Source organism: Trachypithecus francoisi, unplaced genomic scaffold (genome assembly GCF_009764315.1).
Source record: "Trachypithecus francoisi isolate TF-2019V2 unplaced genomic scaffold, Tfra_2.0 Lachesis_group0, whole genome shotgun sequence".
Classification (NCBI taxonomy): domain Eukaryota; kingdom Metazoa; phylum Chordata; class Mammalia; order Primates; family Cercopithecidae; genus Trachypithecus; species Trachypithecus francoisi.
Window position 1 is genome coordinate 157821997 of NW_022681453.1, and position 19649 is coordinate 157841645.

At 42.7% G+C, this 19649-nt stretch overlaps 2 protein-coding genes across 8 annotated transcripts in view; one reads left to right on the plus strand and one right to left on the minus strand.

The window, feature by feature from the left end:
• Positions 1-10824, plus strand: part of STAG1 (stromal antigen 1) — a 421343-nt gene extending 410519 nt beyond the window's left edge. For 4 of the 6 annotated variants that reach the window (XM_033212571.1, XM_033212570.1, XM_033212572.1 and 1 more), the window contains 5 exons: positions 2730-2904; positions 5482-5592; positions 6452-6566; positions 8616-8696; positions 8789-10824. In XM_033212571.1, coding sequence (XP_033068462.1) covers positions 2730-2904; positions 5482-5592; positions 6452-6566; positions 8616-8696; positions 8789-8812 — 506 coding nt within the window. In that variant the 3' untranslated portion in view covers positions 8813-10824. The remainder of the gene's footprint in view (positions 1-2729; positions 2905-5481; positions 5593-6451; positions 6567-8615; positions 8697-8788) is intronic. The other 2 variants (XM_033212568.1, XM_033212569.1) reach the window with 2 other exon arrangements.
• A 6484-nt stretch (positions 10825-17308) lies between these two features.
• The window catches only part of PCCB (propionyl-CoA carboxylase subunit beta), a 94875-nt gene continuing 92534 nt past the window's right edge, over positions 17309-19649 (minus strand). For both annotated transcript variants that reach the window (XM_033212574.1, XM_033212575.1), the window contains 2 exons: positions 18667-18766; positions 17309-17626 (listed from right to left, as the gene is read on the minus strand). In XM_033212574.1, coding sequence (XP_033068465.1) covers positions 17505-17626; positions 18667-18766 — 222 coding nt within the window. In that variant the 3' untranslated portion in view covers positions 17309-17504. The remainder of the gene's footprint in view (positions 17627-18666; positions 18767-19649) is intronic.

A 19649-nucleotide genomic window follows, 5' to 3' on the forward strand; every position in this document is an offset into this window, starting at 1 on the left:
GTTTGATTTCATCATGGTCAATGCTCTGATGTGCCAAACACAGGAGGTTCTGGGAACATATAGACAGTGACCAAACTTTTGAATATAGGAAGATTTTCTGGGAAAGATGACATGTAGTAGACAGCTGACAAGTGAGTTTACCAGCTTCAGAACCTAAGTGATAATAATCTTTTTATCATAAAATTTTAAGTGTGGTAGAGAACAAAAGTTCTGAATTAAATGTTGAATGAAATGTGTTATAAATAGAAGATCATGAAATGTGTCTTTGTTAACTAAGAAGAGATTGAGTAGTGAGCTTCAGATCATAGGAATTACTTTAACCAAGACAATGGGTAGGTATTTCCAGGCACAGAAAAGCCAGTCTAGAATGTACACATCTAACAAAATATCAGAAACCTGAGAAATTCAAGGAGAAACAGGATGCTCGATGGCAAAGGAGGAGCCTAACACACACATCTCTGAGATTTAAGGAGAGGAAAAACAGTGGGATTCATACTATGTATTGGGATTAAAATTCTTCAGAAGGAAAACCAAAGCAGTAATACTTTTTAAGAAGCCTTATATTAGAATAAGTTAGATTTTTTTTTTGAGATGGAGTCTCGCTCTGTCGCCCAGGCTGGAGTGCAGTGGCGCGATCTCCATTCACTGCAAGCTCCAGGTTCACGCCATTCTCCTGCCTCAGCCTCCCGTGTAGCTGGGAGCCAAGCCACCACGCTTGGCTCATTTTTGTATTTTTGGTAGAGACAGGGTTTCATCATGTTAGCCAGGATGGTCTCGATCTCCTGACCTCGTGATCCGCCCGTCTCGGCCTCCCAAAATGCTGGGATTACAGGTGTGAGCCACCGCGCCTGGCCTAGAAATTTTTTAGGTAGAAACTTGGCCGGGCATAGTAGGTCATGCCCTTAATTCCAGCACTTTGGGAGATGGGTGGATTGCTTGAGCTCAGGAGTTTGAGATCAGCCTAGGCAACATAGCAAAGCCCCATCTCAAAAAAAAAAAAAAAAACTTTAGGTAATATTTTATCAGGATACTTTATAAATAATGCTTTAATCTGCTCAAATCTTTATAAACCATCTTAGCCAGTGGCTTACGCCTATAATGCCAGCATTCTGGGAGGTCGAGGTGGGCTGATTACTTGAGGTCAGGAGTTCCAGATCAGCCTGGCCAACATGGTGAAACCCATCTCTACTAAAAATACAAAAATTAGCTGGGCGTGACAGCAGATACCTGTAATCTCAGCTACTTGGGAGGCTGAGGCAGGAGAATCACTTAAACTTAGGAGGTGGAGGTTGAAGTGAGCCCAGATCGTGCCACTGCACTACAGCGTGCGACAGAGTGAGAGTCTGTCTCAAAATAAAAGATCTTTGGCCGGGCGCGGTGGCTCAAGCCTGTAATCCCAGCACTTTGGGAGGCCGAGACGGGCGGATCACGAGGTCAGGAGATCGAGACCATCCTGGCTAACACGGTGAAACCCCGTCTCTACTAAAAAATACAAAAAACTAGCTGGGCGAGGTGGGGGGGCGCCTGTAGTCCCAGCTACTCCAGAGGCTGAGGCAGGAGAATGGCGTGAACTTGGGAGGTGGAGCTTGCAGTGAGCTGAGATCCGGCCACTGCACTCCAGCCTGGGCGACAGAGCGAGACTCCGTCTCAAAAAAAGAAAAGATCTTTATAAACTGTTTTCATAAGTTCTGAAGGAGAAACAGTTCCTCGCCCCTGGAAAACTTAAGTTTTACAGAGACAGTTTATACACATGACAAATTACATACCTGCTAATACAGGATAGTATATAATTAAGTCCTAAGTGAGTAAGAATGTATTTCCTCTAGAAATTAAAAGAGAAGGCTGGGTTTGGTGGCTTATGCCTGTAATCTCAGCAGTTTGGGAGGCCGAGGCAGGCGGATCACCTGAGGTCAGGAGTTCAAGACCAGCCTGGCCAACATAGTGATACCCTGTCTCTACTAAAAATACAAAAATGAGCCAGGCGTGGTGGCAGTCACCTGTAATCCCAGCTACTCGAGAGGCTGAGTCAGGAGAACCGCTTGAACCTGGGAGGCGGAGGTTGCAGTGAGCCGAGATCACGCCACTGCACTCCAGCCTGGGCAACAGAGCGAGACTCCATCTTAAAAAAGAGAAAAAAAAAATGTTAAGTGGGGGATTGGGTGGGGGTAATTAGGGAAGGCATCCCTGAAGGACACAGAGGCATGAAAATGGTGAACCTCTCAACCCATCTCCACATATATAACTTGGCAAGAAGTTATTGACCAGTGTCTAGTTATGCAAGGGGATTTGCTTATTTCTCCACAAAAGCCAGTCAGACTTTAATTGCTACTGCCTGAGACCCCTATGAGGCCCAGGAAATAGGCCCTTTATTGCTTGAGCAAACTCTGGCTGGCTGCAATCTTCCCCTTCTAGGATGAATGAATCTTGAGAGATGGAGGGACTTAAAGAGATGATGATGTGATGATAGCTAACATTCAGTGGTTACATATATTACCTCATTTAGTCCCTACAACTTCGTGAGGTTAGGTAATGATGTCCCCATTGTATATATGAGAAAACTCAACTTTGGAAGTTTAATGACTTGTACAGTCATAGAAGTCAGTGGTGGAACTGAGATTTAAAGTAGATAGTCTAACTGCGTAGCCACACTCTTCACAAGTCTGTGCTATAACTGCCACCAGAGTTCACTCCACCCACAACATTCTGTGACCTTAAGTGGAATTTTACAGATGAGAGTCTGGATAACACATGGCTAAACAGGACTGACACCATGATTCAGACCCCTGGCCCCCTGCCAGCACCACAACTCACGTCCACTGTACTGCGGGAGAACAGCCGGCCCATGGGAGACCAGATTCAAGAACCTGAGTCTGAACATGGTTCTGAACCAGACTTTTTACACAAGTAAGTAGCAAAAATTTGTCTTCTTGGCAAAAAACCTTTAAAGAAAGTATAAAGAAAGTAAAACCATTTAAGAAAAACTTTATTTGTTCATCAGAACATATTGCTGGTCAGTTCATGATAAAAGAAGCCACAAACAGAGGGTAAACACTTTATGTAAGAAGAGCTATACAAAGTATTGAAGATACCAGTTCCTGGAAGTTCACAGATCTTTAAATGTATGGTGTCTCACCAAGTGCTAATTTCAGCTGGCATTTGCATTTTCATTGGGCAGGTCTGTTTCTTCTCAGGGACTTGCCAAGAAATGCAGGTTACTTCCTAGGCAAGAAAACCTGTAAGAGCCTATGTTAAGTTGTCAGTAGTCTGAACACCAAATAGACTATATGACCTTTATCATCCATTTAATTAATCTTTTGTCTTGTTACATTTATATTTTAAACTCAAACTTCTCATGGATTAAGAATTTTTAAGATCTTACTTGATAAATTCTGAGAATAGTTGCCCTCAAAGAGAGAATCAAGGTCTTACCTTTTCTCCATGCTAGTAATTAAAATGTTTTCTAGTAGACAGGCCTCTGCAAATTGTAGAGAAAGCAGAGGGTGATGGTGTGTTTTGTTTATAAAAATCTTTTATTGTTTTCCATCCAACTTTGAAATTCTCTGAGCTCCTAACTTGTGTTTCTGTGTATGGTGGGGTAATGCTGTGAATTACTCTGATGGATAAGAGGGAGAACTCTCACTTGTACTCAACAAATTTAGTTAGGTTGAAAATAGAAAAAGACAGTGTTAGAAGTATCAAATCCTGGATTTTCATAAGACCTCTTTGCTCTAAGGGATCAGCCTTCAAACCCAAGAGGATACTCACTATCACCCATAGTATAACTGGGCTTTCTTGTGCTGCCAAGTATCCTAGAAGGTGGTTTGCCTTATGGCAAGCATCCCAAGATGGGTGAGCTAACCAATATCCCCACCCCTCTTCCTACAGGGTGGGTTTCTTCTTATTTTAGCAGCCTGCCTTTGCTCTCTGGCCTTACCATTTGTCAGTCCCTGTGGCCATGGTCTGCCTTCTTTTCCCTGCTCCAGGTTTATAGGTTTAATCAAGGTGGTGGCCCCACATGATATAAAGACAGCTTGGAAACAAGTTCATGTGACAGTTTGTATTGGCTAAAAAATCACTAAAGTGAGGCCGGTCGCAGTGGCTCAAGCCTGTAATCCCAGCACTTTGGGAGGCCGAGACGGGCGGATCACGAGGTCAGGAGATCGAGACCATCCTGGCTAACACGGTGAAACCTCGTCTCTGCTAAAAAAATACAAAAAACTAGCCGGGCATGGCGGCGGGTGCCTGTAGTCCCAGCTACTCCAGAGGCTGAGGCAGGAGAATGGCATAAACCCGGGAGGCGGAGCTTGCAGTGAGCTGAGATCCGGCCACTGCACTCCAGCCTGGGCGACAGAGCGAGACTCCGTCTCAAAAAAAAATCACTGAAGTTTCCTGGCTAGGCATGGTGGCACATGCCTGTGATCCCAACTATTCAGGAGACTAAGGAATGAGAATTGCTTGAACTCGGGAGGCAGACATTGCAGTGAGCCAAAATCGCGCCACTGCACTGCAGCCTGGGTGACACAGACTCTGTCTCAACACCACCACAAAAGAAAATTAGCCAGTTATGGTGGTGCATGCCTGTGGTCCCAGCTACTTGGGAGGCTGAGATGAGAGCATCACTGGAGCCTGGGAGCCAGAGGTTGTAGGAAGCCGAGATCATGCCACTGCACTCCAGCCTGGGTGACAAGAGTGAGACCCTGTCTTAAAAAAAATTCCTGGCCGGGCGCGGTGGCTCATGCCTGTAATCCCAGCACTTTGGGAGGCCGAGGTGAGTGGATCACAAGGTCAGGAGATAAAGACCATCCTAGCTAACACGGTGAAACCCTGTCTCTACTAAAAATACAAAAAATTAGCTGGGCGTGGTGGTGGGCACCTGTAGTCCCAGCTACTCTGGAGGCTGAGTCAGAAGAATCCCTTGAACCGGGGAGGCAGAGGTTGCAATGAGCCAAGATTGTGCCCCTGCACGCCAGCCTGCATGACAGAGCAAGACTCCATCTCAAAAAAAACAAAAGAAAAAATCCTTAGAGGCATATTTACACACACTTCCATGTGCCAGTAAGTTTAGAGTACAAGTGCAGATTTGACTCCATAAAGACTGAGGAAAAGCTGCTATATTCTTCCTTGTTGAATTCTGGAGAACTTTCAGCTGCCAAGCCAACATAATTTGTTAGTTAGGGGTCTGCTGTCCACCTAGGTACACCTGTGAGTGGGGCACTAGCCCAAGACAGAGGTCTTGAGAGCCCTTGTTTGGCAGAGATTTGGTTGATAGTTTAAGCATCTAACAATTAGCCTCAGCCAGCTTCTCTTGGAGACTTACAGATATCTTTGGGCAACTTAATGCCTTTTTAATAAAAAGGCACCAGAATAAATCCAACTAATTCCTACTACATGGGATTAAGTACCTTGGCTTTCTTAGCATGGGGCTCATTAGCTAAATTCATCATCTGCTGCTACAAAATTAATAATAGTACCCTCTCTTAGTCCTCAGATGCAGATCTCTTGGTTAGGCCAGCCGAAGTTAGAAGACTTAAATCGGAAGGACAGAACAGGAATGAACTACATGAAAGTGAGAACTGGAGTGAGGCATGCTGTGTAAGTGTTACATTGAGTGTCACAAGAACATAACTATGTGATGCCCATCATTTTGTGAAATGACTTGGGTATCTTTGATGTTCGGTCTTAGGAGTTAAAATTACAATTCGTGATATGCTATGCAGCATAGGATAGGAAAGGAGGATGTGAGTTCTTCACACTTTCAGCATTGAAATCCTAGCTCTGCCACTTGGCAGCTACATGGCCTTGGGCAAGCTCTAAAACATCTGTGCTGGCTAGGCATGGTGGCTCTGCCTGTAATCCCAGCACTTTGGGAGGCAGAGGCAGGCAGATCACTTGAGGTCAGGAGTTCAAGACCAGCCTGGCCAACATGGTGAAATCCCATCTCTACTAAAAATACAAAAAATTAGCTGAGCATAGTGGCGGGCGCCTGTAATCCCAGCTACTCGGGAGGCTGAGGCAAGAGAATCGCTTAAATCCAGGAGGTGGAGGTTGTAGTGAGTCGAGATCACGCCACTGCATTCCAACCTGGGCAACAGAGCAACACTGTGTCTCAAAAAAAAAAAAAAAAAAAAAAAATTCTATGCTTCAGGTTCCTCATTTGTAAAATTGGGATAATAGTACCAATAAGAATTTTAGGGTAATTGACACATAGCTAAATAAATGTTGACAACTATTATTATTGAATTGTACTTCCTTTTGATGTGTGAGATGAAATCTTGAATGAACCAAAGGAATGATTCTTAATTGTCTTGGAGTTCATTATAATTTGTGTAGTCTGTAGGTCATGATTGGAAGGTGTACTTCAATTGGTTAGAGTAACTTTCATCTGAGAAACAGCCGGGACTCCAAATGGTGGAGTCTGATGAGCTTTCTGACAAGACCTTTTTCTTACCAGTCGGGGTCTAATGGAGGAAGATGCTGAGCCCATCTTTGAAGATGTGATGATGTCATCCCGAAGCCAGTTAGAAGATATGAATGAAGAATTTGAGGACACCATGGTTATTGATCTGGTAGAGAAATTCACTATATTTTTCTTTTGTTAAAATATGTGGGGGCATTGGTGTAAGATGACCCTCTTAGGTCGGGCACGGTGGCTCACGCCTATAATCCCAGCACTTTAGGAGACTGAGGTGGGTGGATCATCTGAAGTCCGGAGTTCGAGACCAGCCTGACCAATATGGAGAAATCCCCCATCTCTACTAAAAAATACAGAATTAGCCAGGCATGGTGGCACATGCCCGTAATCCCAGCTACTTGGGAGGCTGAGGTTGCAGTGAGCCAACATTGTGCCGTTGCACTCTAGCCTGGGCAACAAGAGCGAAACTCCGTCTCAGAAAAACAAACAAACAAAAATTATCCTCCTATTCTCAGAATTCTGGGAGGAAGGGTGAGGTGAGGAGGAGGTAACATTGACCAAAAACAGTGGGCATTTGGATGAGCTTGGGTGTTTTTCAAGCCTGCTTTCAAAGCAGTCATATTTTAAATTCTGATAACAGAAACTGGTTCTTTCTTTTTACCTTCTTCGAAGAGAGCTCATACTAGATCTGCCTTTCAGCATCACATGTGTATCTGGCCTCTTGTGCTTTAAATTTGAGCCTGACAAAAATCTGCGGTGCTTCAGCATAACAAAATGCCGAACATGGGACTTCATTTGTTCAGTATGAGAAGACATGTTTGAGATACAGACTAACCATAGGTGATACTAAGAACTTATTTTTTCAGGAATAGTAATACATGGTGGTTATTTTTTTTCAAAAGTTCTCATTAGTTATAGACAACACATTGAAGTAGTTATAGGCAAAATTACATAGGGAAGGAAAAACAGTGAGACTCAGTGGAACAAGACTGGCCACATGTTTGACAATTTTTGAAACTGGGTGATGGGTACATAGAAATTCATCATGCTGCTTTTTCTGTGTATTTTCTAAGGTTGCCATAATATATACCACAGACTGAGTGGTTTAAGCAAATTTTATTTATTTATTTATTTATAGATGGAGTCTCGCTGTGTCACCAGGCTGTAGTGCAGTGCTGTGATCTTGACTCACTGCAACCTCTGCCTCCCAGGTTCAAGCGATTCTCCTGCCTCAGGCTCCCAAATAGCTGGGACTACAGGCGCATGCCACCACACCCAGTTAATTTTTATATTTTTAGTAGAGACGGGGTTTCACCATGTTGGCCAGGATGGTCTTGATCTCTTGACCTCGTGATCCGCCCGACTCGGCCTTCCAAAGTGCTGGGATTACAGGCGTGAGCAACCACGCCTGGCCCAGAAATTTATTTTTTTATCACATTTCTGGAAGCTAGAAGTCCTGAGGTGTAGGTGATTTCTTTTGAGGCTTCTCTCCTTGGCTTGTAGATGACTGCCTTCTTGTCTTTAGATGGTCTTTCCTATATGTGTCTCTCCTTCTTATCAGGGCCCCAACTATATTCAATTAGGGCCCACCCATATGACCTCATTTTACCTTAATTACCTCTTTAAAGGCCCTGTCGCCAAATACTGGCGTCTTCTGAGGTACTGGATTAGGACTTCAGCATGCACAGTTTGAAGGGACATAATTCAGCCTGTAACATTTTGCTTTGTATGTTGTGAATTTTCCATAATGAGAAGTTTTTGTAAGTTTTGTAAATATAAATGAGATCATATTACTCCAATCTATAACCTCCCTGCCCCCACCGTCCAATAACTTTCCATCTGCCTGCTTTGGGGAATTCAGAGGTTTATCACCTAGTAATCAATTTTGTAAATTTTTCTGTGACTTGAAAGGGAAGATATGGCCTGGGCATGTAGGCCCAAAGTTATTTATATGTATTTACATGTTCAGTGTATTCATTATAGTTTGAAAGTTTTGTGCGTTTTTTGCCAACATAATTAAAAGCCAAAAGTACGGTTTTTAAAAAATCTATTTCATATAAAAGCCAGATTCTCTTCTTCCTTTCAAAATTGACTCTTAGCCGTTCTATATATTTATGATACTGTCAGAAATATTAGCTGATTATCACAATTCATTGTCTTAATGATCTCAGAAAAAAATTAAGAAACCCGCTTCTCTTTCCAGCCTCCATCAAGAAATCGGCGAGAGAGAGCTGAGCTAAGGCCAGACTTCTTTGACTCTGCAGCTATCATAGAAGATGATTCAGTAAATGTTAAATTATTACTGCTTTTTATTTATGGTTCCTGGGTCCTGTTTATGCATGAAATTAATAATTATGTTTCTCATCATTTTTCTAGGGATTTGGAATGCCTATGTTCTGAAGTCTGAAGAAAATTTACAAATCTGGAACTCTATTATTTAGAGCTAGAGGCCTATATACTGTGATAGCTTGTATGGGGAAAAACACTTTTGATGTGATCTGATTTGTTTTTTAATCAAATGATTAAGGTCAATCCCTTTTTGCAGTGACACAAGAGGAGCATGTAAATTACCCAAGGGAATGTTGGTGAATGTCAACTCAGAAAGACTGACCTGAAAATCATTTGTGTCCTACTATTGGACTTATCCCAATACAGATGTGTGTGTTTTTCTGGAGGGAGGAAGAAATTTTAAATTTTTAAAACAGCTGTCAAGATAAACACTGTTATACACCTGTTTTATGAAAACTCAACATTGAGTAAAAAAAAAATATTTTTAACTTTATTTTCCTGTTGTACAATTTAAAAACCGTTTTAACATTTTGCCTTTTTATGTTTTAAAAGCTAACCATTTTTATTAAACCTATGAGTAAGCAGCTCATCCTAATTGCCGAAGAGTGTTTTGGAGCTCACTGGATTTGGTTGACCTTTGCGGAACACAAATAATGAAGGAGCAGAACATTGACAAGCTAAGATGAAATTCTGACATAGTGCATCTCTGCCAAAAACCACACTCCCTCTGTGGATATGCATATGAAATTCCCAGATTTTATATACTCTTGAATAAAAAGGTTTATTTTTATTTATAAGTGGGCATAAAATAAGAAATGTCCATGCAGCCATTTTTCCAACAGATGCTGTACACCGTTCATTTTATATAGACTAGGGAGATTCAAATACAGTGCATTTTCTATTGGTATTTGTTCTGTGCATTTTTAGCAACTTCTACCAGCAAATAAAGTATTCTCAGTAAAATGAAAATGATTCTCAAGTTATCAGTTTGCTGTTTTTACCACTTATTTCATGCCCTGCCAAATTCAAGTTACACAGACTTCCATTTTCTTAAGATAATCATGAAGAAATCCTTTATCATTCGAAAAGTAATTTTAAGTGTAACATAACTGTGTCTACTTCCCATGCACTTAATACCCTTATGCGCTAATTTTGTGAATTAAGTTTACTGATTGATTGATTATAGAAGTATGTGCTGCATAGAAGTCTGTGCTTAGAGGGTGAAGTTCCTAAGCTTACCTTGAATTACAGCTACATTTCAGTGTTAAATGTGCATATTAAGAATAATTCTTTTGGGGAAAGAAATTATGAATCTTCAGGACAGTCTACAATGGTTTAGAGTTGCATTCTGCCTAGACTTTTATGACTTGCTGCTATTGTTTTAAAAACCCCACTTAGTTTCTTCCTTTCAGATTTCTAAAGTAAGCCTCAGAATTTCCAAACCAATCCATCCACAGCTGTTTCTGGGCTGGTTTTTAAAGTAGTTGCAACAGAATCATGAGGCTTTCCCTTTTTTATCAAATACAAAAAACATTTTTAAAAATTCTGCACACCCAGTGATCATCTTTTGTGCGGGAAAGCAAGATGGATGATTTTATTCATCCTTTTAGTAAAGACACAAAACAGATTTTTCTCAACATTTGTACAGTTCTGAAAAAACCTGGTCACCAAAATGTTTTCTCTGCTAATTCAGCAATTCTTGGGCTCCAGTTAGGGGAGCTGGGGCCTCATTTTCTCCCAGAATTGTGGGCTTCACTGGAAGTGAAGGCGCAGGAATGACTGGACTGTCCACCCCAGCCCTGTCTGCCTGTGGTTTTGGCCAGGGAGCAAGCCATGATGTGCCCTGGCACATGCACAAACTGATCCTTTGTGTGACAGTCTTGTATGGAAAACAGATGCTGACAGAATTGTAGACTACCATGCCACACAAAAAGGCTAAATATCTACTCCAATGGGTTTCCAGTTCAGTTTGAAGTCAATCAAATTTTTGTATTTTCGGTGTCTCCTTGATTGGTTTTGCTAGTAATTCTGTAAATTGTACATTTGCAATATGAGGTTTTTTTCCTTTTGTACAATTTGAAACTGATGCTTCACCTTTCCTTTAATAAACTATTCAAAATCAGGCTTGTGGTAGTCATCCTATTGTTCCTACCAGGTATGGCTTTAAAGAGATGATTTCCTATCCTGTGGCTCTTGAGAGAGTTTGCAATTTCTGATAATCTGTTAAATGACAGCAAGTTAACCGTATTAGTGAGGTGATGGTTTTGTTGTTTTGGCTTTTTAATTTTTTTTAAGAAAGCAGAATTTAGGACTAGCTCACTTTTTATTTCATTCCTTAGATTTCTCTAGAGTGTGTGTAGGCCAAGTCATCTTGGTTTAAGGAGGAGTCTCTTGCAAACTGAGTTTTGCATGAGGCATTCAGGGAACATCCAGTGGCCTGTAGCATGGGTCCTCCCGGCTTGAGACTCTGGGCCTATATGCATAATTAATTGCACCCTGGCAGTGCCCTTTTGAAGACCACATAGATTCAGTGCAGCTGCAGAACTGTTTTCAGCCAGGCATGGTGACTCACGCCTGTAATCCCAGCACTTTGGAAGGCCAAGGTGAGTGGATCACTTGAGCTCAAGAGTTTGAGACCAGCCTGGGTAGCATGGTGAAACTCCATCTCTACAAAAAATAAAAAATTAGCTGGATGTGGTGGCACACACCTATAGTCCCAGCTACTTGTGAGGCTGAGGTAGGAGGATGGCTTGAGCCCTTAAGGCGGAGGTTGTTGCAGTGAGCAGAGATTGCACCACTACTGCACTCCAATCTAGGTAACAGAACCAGACCCTGTCTCAAAAAATAAAAAGTTTTCTCTTGGCATCAGACCTCCTCGCTCTTAAGAAGTCATACCCTACACACTTCATGGGTCTGGCAATATGGGGTGAGTTCCTTAAACAGCCTAATATGCAGAAAAGGCAAAGGTGTGGGAGACAAATCGGCAAGTACGCTTTCTAGGCAGCCAGGGAAGGAAGGTCATATAAGGATGGTCTGTAACAGCTCCTCTTGATGGTTACAAGAGTATGAGACTAGCTGAGGACTCTCCCTTGGGTCAGGCTTGCAAATCTCCAATTTGTGGCTTGACTGTAACTAACTCCTTTTTTGCCCTTGTTCCCAGATAAAAGTCCATCAAGCAGGCCGGGCGCGGTGGCTCAAGCCTGTAATCCCAGCACTTTGGGAGGCCGAGACGGGCGGATCACGAGGTCAGGAGATCGAGACCATCCTGGCTAACACGGTGAAACCCCGTCTCTACTAAAAATATAAAAAATTAGCCGGGCGAGGTGGCGGGCGCCTGTAGTCCCACCTACTCGGGAGGCTGAGGCAGGAGAATGGCGTGAACCCGGGAGGCGGAGCTTGCAGTGAGCTGAGATCCGGCCACAGCACTCCAGCCTGGGCGACAGAGCGAGACTCCGTCTCAAAAAAAAAAGTCCATCAAGCAGGGACTAATATTTTCATGGGAAACAAAGGTGTGATGCCACTCAGGCTTGGCTTTTTTTTGTGGGGGTGGGGGAGACAGGGTCTCAGTCTGTCACCCAGGCTGGAGGGCAGTGGTGTGATCTCAGCTCACAGCAACCTCCACCTCTGGGGTTCAAGTGATTCTCCTGCCTCAGGCTCTCAAGTAGGTGGAATTACAGGCACCCACCACCACACCCAGCTAAGTTTTGTATTTTTAATAGGACAGACTTTCACCATGTTGGCCAGGCTGGTCATGAACTCCTGAGCTCAAGCCATCTATCTGCCTTGGCCTCCCAAAGTGCTGGGATTACAGGCATGGGCCACCGCACCCAGCCTTAGGCTTTTCATATTAGACCAAGCTCAGGTAAGATTCTATCCCTGCCCTTCTGAGTGTCTTGTTCTGTGGAAATCTCTTACCAGGCACCACTTTTTGAAGAGCATCTTTCTGCTCCCAAGGACACATAAAGGGGGTATTTTCACCACCCAGGACAGTAGGGACATGGTCAAAACTTAACTATTGAGGCTGCCACATTGGCTGGAATATGCCAGCTGGATTCCACAGAGGCCCCAGACTGAGGCACTACCTATCAAGTGGCTGCAACTCCTGCTTGGAATTATAGAAATCCCATGTTGACATCAGAGGTGCACAGAGTATGAGGACCAATAGTTCTCTCTAAAAGGGTGAAGCCATAGCTCTCCAGAAATCCTTTGGAACCAGAAAGACAAAACAGTCACATCTGTTGAATAGGTGAACTGGGCTGATTCATCAACTCCATCAAGAGTTAAGTCCACATGTGGGTGAGTACCCTTCACAGGTTTCTTTGGCAGGGCAGACCACATCTTAAGCACCAGCACCAGGACAAAGGATCAGTGCAACCAGAGGCAGAAAGTTGGGCTGGGGAGACCAAAGCAGGGTCAAAAAAAGAAGCTAGAAGAACTTTGCAACAAAAGCACTTTCTAACAAGCATTAGAAGGCTGTGTTGTGGATGTGCTCCCCATAACTCTAGCAACTCAAAAAGATGACCGGCCATCTGTTGGCACTGCTTTGCAAGGGATTCACGCAGGAGATAGGAAAGCTGTCTAAATGTAGTAGCTTTTTGGGTTCTTTGAGATACAAGCCCAGGGGAACAGACCACCAACCTCCCTGACCCCTACTCTTCTGCCAACGCTTAGAAGTCCATCTCACCTTCCTCATCAGCTGAGTGGCAGTACTTTGAAATGATTAGAACACAGGCTTGGGGTCAAACCCATCTGAGTTCAAATCCCAGCTTCACCACTTGTTAGCTGTGTCGCTCAGGATGAACTGGCCTAACACAAGGCAGGGGCAGGACCAGCAAGACCCTAGCAGTGCCTCCTACACCACAGCTCACCATATTTGCTCTCAGTTTAAAGACAGACGCTTGTCAGCTAACAGCTCAGTGGACCCAAGTATTTCCCATTTATACAATCCCGTGTTTTTTCTTTTTCCCTTTAAGGTGAGGGCACCAGCTGGGAAAGGCATTCCCACACAACAGCCAATACTCAACTGTCATTACTCTCAAGGCATTCCATGGTCCATGGAGGCTGGTCCACTTGACAAAGCTTCCAAGGTCTTGCAGTGTCGAGTTTCTTTGACCAGCTGAGTTTCTGTACGGGAGTTTCCCCACCATCCAAGGCTTCCGTAAAGCTGCTAGCCCAGTTGCTCTCCTGAGCTGGTTCCTCTACCATCTGAGTATCCAGATTGCACAACCTGGTGAAACACTTCTTGGACTCTTCCCTCCAAAAAGAAAAAAAAGCTTGTATATACTTTTGTATGGACCATAGCAGAGATCACGAAAACAAGAACTGTTGGCTCAGAAACTCACTAGGGAAGCAAGGGAGGGACAGAGTGTCCAGGACCACCTACGTGGGCTAAGGAGTCTGGAGAACAGGGAGCTCTGGAAGTGGTGCTGGAGCAGAGGAATGCAACAAAATATGGATCTGGAGTTAGTATGGCAGCTGAGAACAGGATTTACAGCTTAGTAGGAGGCCATAGAGATCAGTGAAGAGACTGCTGCAAAAGTCCTCAGAGCCCAACTAGGATTGGTGACTGAAGGAGAGCAAAAAGATGCTTAAAAAATAAAAATAAATAAAAATAAAGAATGACTCTTAAGGGCTACTGGGAATGGAGGGTAGGGGAAAATATTTTTGAAATGGGAAAAATGGAAAATAAACAGTCACACATTAAGTTGACCTTGAAATAATGATTCACTGTCCAAGCAATGCTTACAGATCTCTGGAGCCAAGGGAAAGCCATCAGTAGTGGGAGGGCCCTGGGTTTTCACCACAGAGGATGCCCGGGGGGCATCTTGGATCAGCACTCCATAGTCGGTCCTTATGCTCAAACTTAATCTCCAGTTCTGGTAAAACTATTAATGCTTTACTTAGTAAAATCAAGTCAACAGTGTAGGAGGAAAGGCTTTAAAGTGGTTTACAAACAAAAACGATAATTCACATTGATAACCACTCAGTTACTAATTCAGGTAACTTAACCATATATCTTCAGTTTAAAGACAAAATGAACTACAAAGAAGTCTTGAACTTTAGAAGGTTTATTGTTGATAGAGCTGTAGTGATTCTGAAACTTGTATTTATGGTAGCACTGAGCAAATGAGTGAAATACATTGAGAATAATGGGAGCCAGAGTTATTACTGCTGTGGTAAGAGAGACAATACCGAATGGAGGAAGGCAAAGAAGCACCCATGGTGTTGGATTAGAAGTTTCAGTATGAACTCATGATTTGAAAGTACCGCAAATATGTATTCATATATACATGTGTCACACATATATATACACACTTATTTGCATAAATTTTCCTAGTTCTGTCTGCTGAAATGCCTCAAAGCAATGATACTCCAGTATCAATGTGAACACTTAGTGACAATTTTAGCTTCTAAATGACATACCTACTAAAAGAAACTAAGAAACTACTACTACATACCTATTAAAGAAACTCCTTGGAGAAATTGCTGATTCCCGGGTTGGGCAAGGAAAATATAAGATAAGCCTAGAGCATCATCTTGTCAGAAAATAAGGAAATACTAAAAAAATCAGTGGGATATATTAAAAGGACCTGGGGAGCCAGGTTGAAGGAGCTCCCACTAACCAAACTGGGTCATTTTAAGCATCAAAATGAATAACATTAAATATAAAAAAAAAATCAACAAGTCCAGGCAAGCCACGCCAACAAGTCCAAGTGGCTCACACCTGTAATCCCAGCACTTTGGGAGGCTGAGGTGGTCAGATCATGAAATCAAGATATCAAGACCATCCTGGCCAACATGGTGAAACCCCGTCTCTATTAAAAATACAAAAATTAGCTGGGCATGGTGGCGCACGCCCATAGTCCCAGCTACTCGGGAGGCTGAGGCAGAAGAATCACTTGAACCCGGGAGGCAGGGGTGGCAGAGGTTGCAGTAAGTCGAGATTGCGCCACTGCACTCCAGCCTGGCAAGAGAGTGAGACTCCGTCTCAAAAAAAAAAAAAAAAAAAAAAAAAAAAAATCAAGTCCAAAATGATACTAAGAAAACAAAAACAGGAGAAAAGAAAGCTCTTCCTTACCTAGAGTTCCAACTAATAAATATAGATATGAGAGTTAGAAATAACATTTTATAATCAATGCAGAATCACTGATTGAGGCAAGAATCATCAATGAATACTAAAATTATTGGTGAAAGTTTATTTAATTTTTTGAGAGAGAATCTAGCTTTGTCACCCAGGCTAGAGCGTAGTGGGGTGATCTCAGCTCACTGCAACCTTCTCCTCCCAGGTTCAAGCGATTCTCCTGCCTCAGCCTCCTGAGTAGCTGGGCACATGCCTCCACACCTGGCTAATTTTTGTATTTTTAGTAGAGATAGGGTTTCACCATGTTGGCCAGGATGGTCTTGAACTCCTGACCTAAGGTGATCTGCCTGCTTCGGCCTCCCAAAGTGCTGGGATTACAGGCATGAGCCACCGCGCCTGGCCCAGGTGAAAGTTTATTGACAGACAAGATTAAATAATGCCCCACAAATTAGTTATCAGTTACAAAGAGAAAATGGTAACTACCATGGAAAAACCTTTGCAGCCATGACCTTAATCATGTGATCAGAATCAGTTACCAACAGCAGGAAAAACTGACATCATGTGCTTACTAATGTGATGCACTGAAAGGAATGTGTTAGTCTTATCTGAATCTAAACCTCAGGAAACAGACACCCCAAACGGAAGGACACCCTACCAAATAACCAGCAAGTAAACTTTCCTCAAAAATGTCAGTGTCATGAACAACAGACTATGTAAGACAAAGGACCTTGTTCCTAGGAGATACACACAAGTTTTTGGGAACACAGGGTCACGAACCTACAACTGACTTTCAAAGGGGTCAATTAAATAATTATATTGTATATGTTATACAATTATATAATGTAAAATACATAATATAAATTATAATTATATGTTAGATATAATTATACATTATATCAATATAATTATATTGATATATTATACATTAATTATATCAATATAATTATAATTATATAATTATAATTAATTAGATATATCTTATATGCATATTATGTATTATTAGATAACTAAGTGTGGAAGAAATAAAGCAAATGTAGAAAATGTTACCAACTGGAGAATCTAGGTAAAGTGGATACAATACAATTCTTGCAACATATCTATAGGCTTGAAAATTTTCGCAATTAAAAAGTTTTTAAAAATTTTAAGAACACATTTCTGGAAATAACCTGAGTCAACACAGGGTGCTATGTCTTATTGAGCATCTGTACTGCTAAACACATATTCCACAACTGCAAACATCACATTTAATCCTCAATTCATGGGGAAATTAGGAGATAGAAAGGGCGTATTATATTATCCCTATTTTTAAAATAAGGAAACTGAAGCCTAAGAAATACTGTGCCTTAAAAGCTTATTATATATCTCACCTATGGATAAAAAAACTAATTCCTAAGAGAAAAAGAACAATATCCAGAGGTGTGAAATAAAAATTAGCTCTAGGTGATAACACTGTGTACTATTTTTCCTTCTAGTTCTATTGATTTTTCAGATTTCCACCATAAAAAACTGAATTTATACTCAAAAAATACAACTTAAAATTTTTAATAAAGTAAATAATTTTATAGTAAGGCACAAAAGAGATCTTTCTAGAATTTAATAAACTTTGTTATTCTAAGTTATCCAAGTATTTGAATTCCCAAGTTTCATGATTTCAAAAGGCAGGAATGGGGTGTGAATGGGCAGACAGTAATTCCGTTCTTGGTTTCTTTTCCTTTGAATTGTTTACAATGGAATATTTGCATGTTTTCTCCAAGGACGTTGTACCTTCTTGCTGGCCAACACATCCAGGTCACAGCAGATTCGGGCACGTGTAGAAGAAGGTTGGATGATGTCATCCACAAACCCTGGTGAAGCACAGAAAAGGGAGTGGATCATCTGCATCCCCAGATGATGCCACCCTTCGACTTTCTGCTCAGCCTGGGCATCATCCCTGGGGCCAGCAGTATAAGCAGCACCCAACCTGATACAGAGAGGGTAAGCCCTGCGAATCCTCCCTTGTATCCCAAGAGCTGGCCTATTCTGACAGCTCTCCACCTTCTGGCCTAGGAGCACTTGGCAAGAAAAGGAAAATTTGACACCCTCCCTATACCCTGCTTGCTCCAATGCCTCCATCCTGCCACAATGAATTCAATAGGAAATAAAGAAAATACATCTAGATTTTCAAAAATGGCTACAACAATTCCTCCATCCTTGTACACAAGTCCTGCAATGTGACTTTACCACTTCTCTCATCAAGAGGTGGATTTGTATTCCTTCACGTAATCTTGTGAGTTTCTTTGGCCTAAAAAATGTGGCAAAAATGATACTGTGCAACTTCCAAATCTAGGCCTCAGTTTCCCTTTGCCCCCTTGCTACTCTCGGGACACCATGTAAGGAAGCCTGGACTAGCCTCCTCAAGGGTGAGAGGCCATGTGGGGAGTGAGTCTAGCTAACACCAAGTAAGTGACGCCATTTTGGACTGTCAAGCCCCAGTCAAGCCACAGAATGACTATACCTGTGTGGGGGACCCCAGGCAAGACCAGCACAAGGACCCCTCAGTTGGGCCCAGATCAAATTGTGGACCTCACAGAACCATAAGCAGGTGGGGGAAATGGTGGCTGGTTTAAGCAGCTGAGTTATAGGGTGAATTTCTGTACGGCACTAGACAACTGGAACAACACCTAGAAATTTAACACACTTCAGCAATGTTGTTTTAATCGTGGTACCAAAGCAACCTGTCCCGCTGTCCTTAGTCCTAAGTGATGACTTGCCCAGGGACAGTCCCAACCCTCACTAGTCAACAGATTAGACTGCAAAGTCAAAAAGGCAGTTATGTGACAATTTCTGTAGAGAAAGAGTGAGCAAGTGACCAAACAAAGCTGCCCTCTTCACCACAGTCCCCTACCTCTCACTGCTGCAGGGAAAGGGTTGGCAAACTTCTCGATGTACTCTGCCTGAGCAGCTTCCACATTCTCATGCCCTTTGAAGATGATCTCCACAGCACCCTGTGATTAGAGGAGTTCATGAACGTCTTTGGTCATCCCAACCTGGACAGATCTCCTTCAACTCATTATCACTGTGTGTGGTTGCGAATTTCTTGGTAAATCAGTGCACTGGGGGAAGTGCCATCTCTAAAGGCCACAGCATAGAGGGAGGCACTGGCCGGGGGTGACCATCATGACACAGGGGGCTGCATGATGGGATGGGATGCTTCCCTGTGGCCCCAATGAGGGGCAGTCAGGCAAAAGTCAGTAGCTTCTCTCCCCAGAGCCCATTCTACCATCTCCATGTGCACTCATCATACTTCTTTGAGCCAAAGATGTTAGCCCTGTTTTCCATTATTAAATCCACGGTCTTGTATCGAGGGGAATTAAAAGCACTACTTCCCTTTTTCAGTATCCTGAGACCTGAGTATACAATTCGGTGGCCAGAGGTGGCCAGATAGAACTGGAAATAAGAAGGACTGGCCTTCAAGTCAGAGCACCTATAAGTCCTCTAGACTTATAGAGCATCTATAACTCTAGGGGGACCTGCAGGTTATCTGATTCAACCACAATAGCTACTTCAAAGCAGAGAAGGAGTGAGGAATAGGTCAAGCAACAGGAAGTACCTTGTCCAGCGTCACTATGGTCAGACCTACAGTTTAGCTTCTTATGAGCTTAAAAGAGTAGCTCTGGGGCCCTCCCTGGAAGCTGAGGTGGAGTTGGGAGAATGTCCAATCCTTCTGAAGGTGACTTCAGTTGACTCAACCCTTTGCCCCCTTTACTCTCAATCTCAAAACCCACTCTGGACTCCTCTCACTTTCCTTTCACCTGCCCCACCCACCTTGGCATGAAGACACCAGTGTGGGCCTGAAGAAAGGGTATAGGACAGGAGGCAGAGATGTCT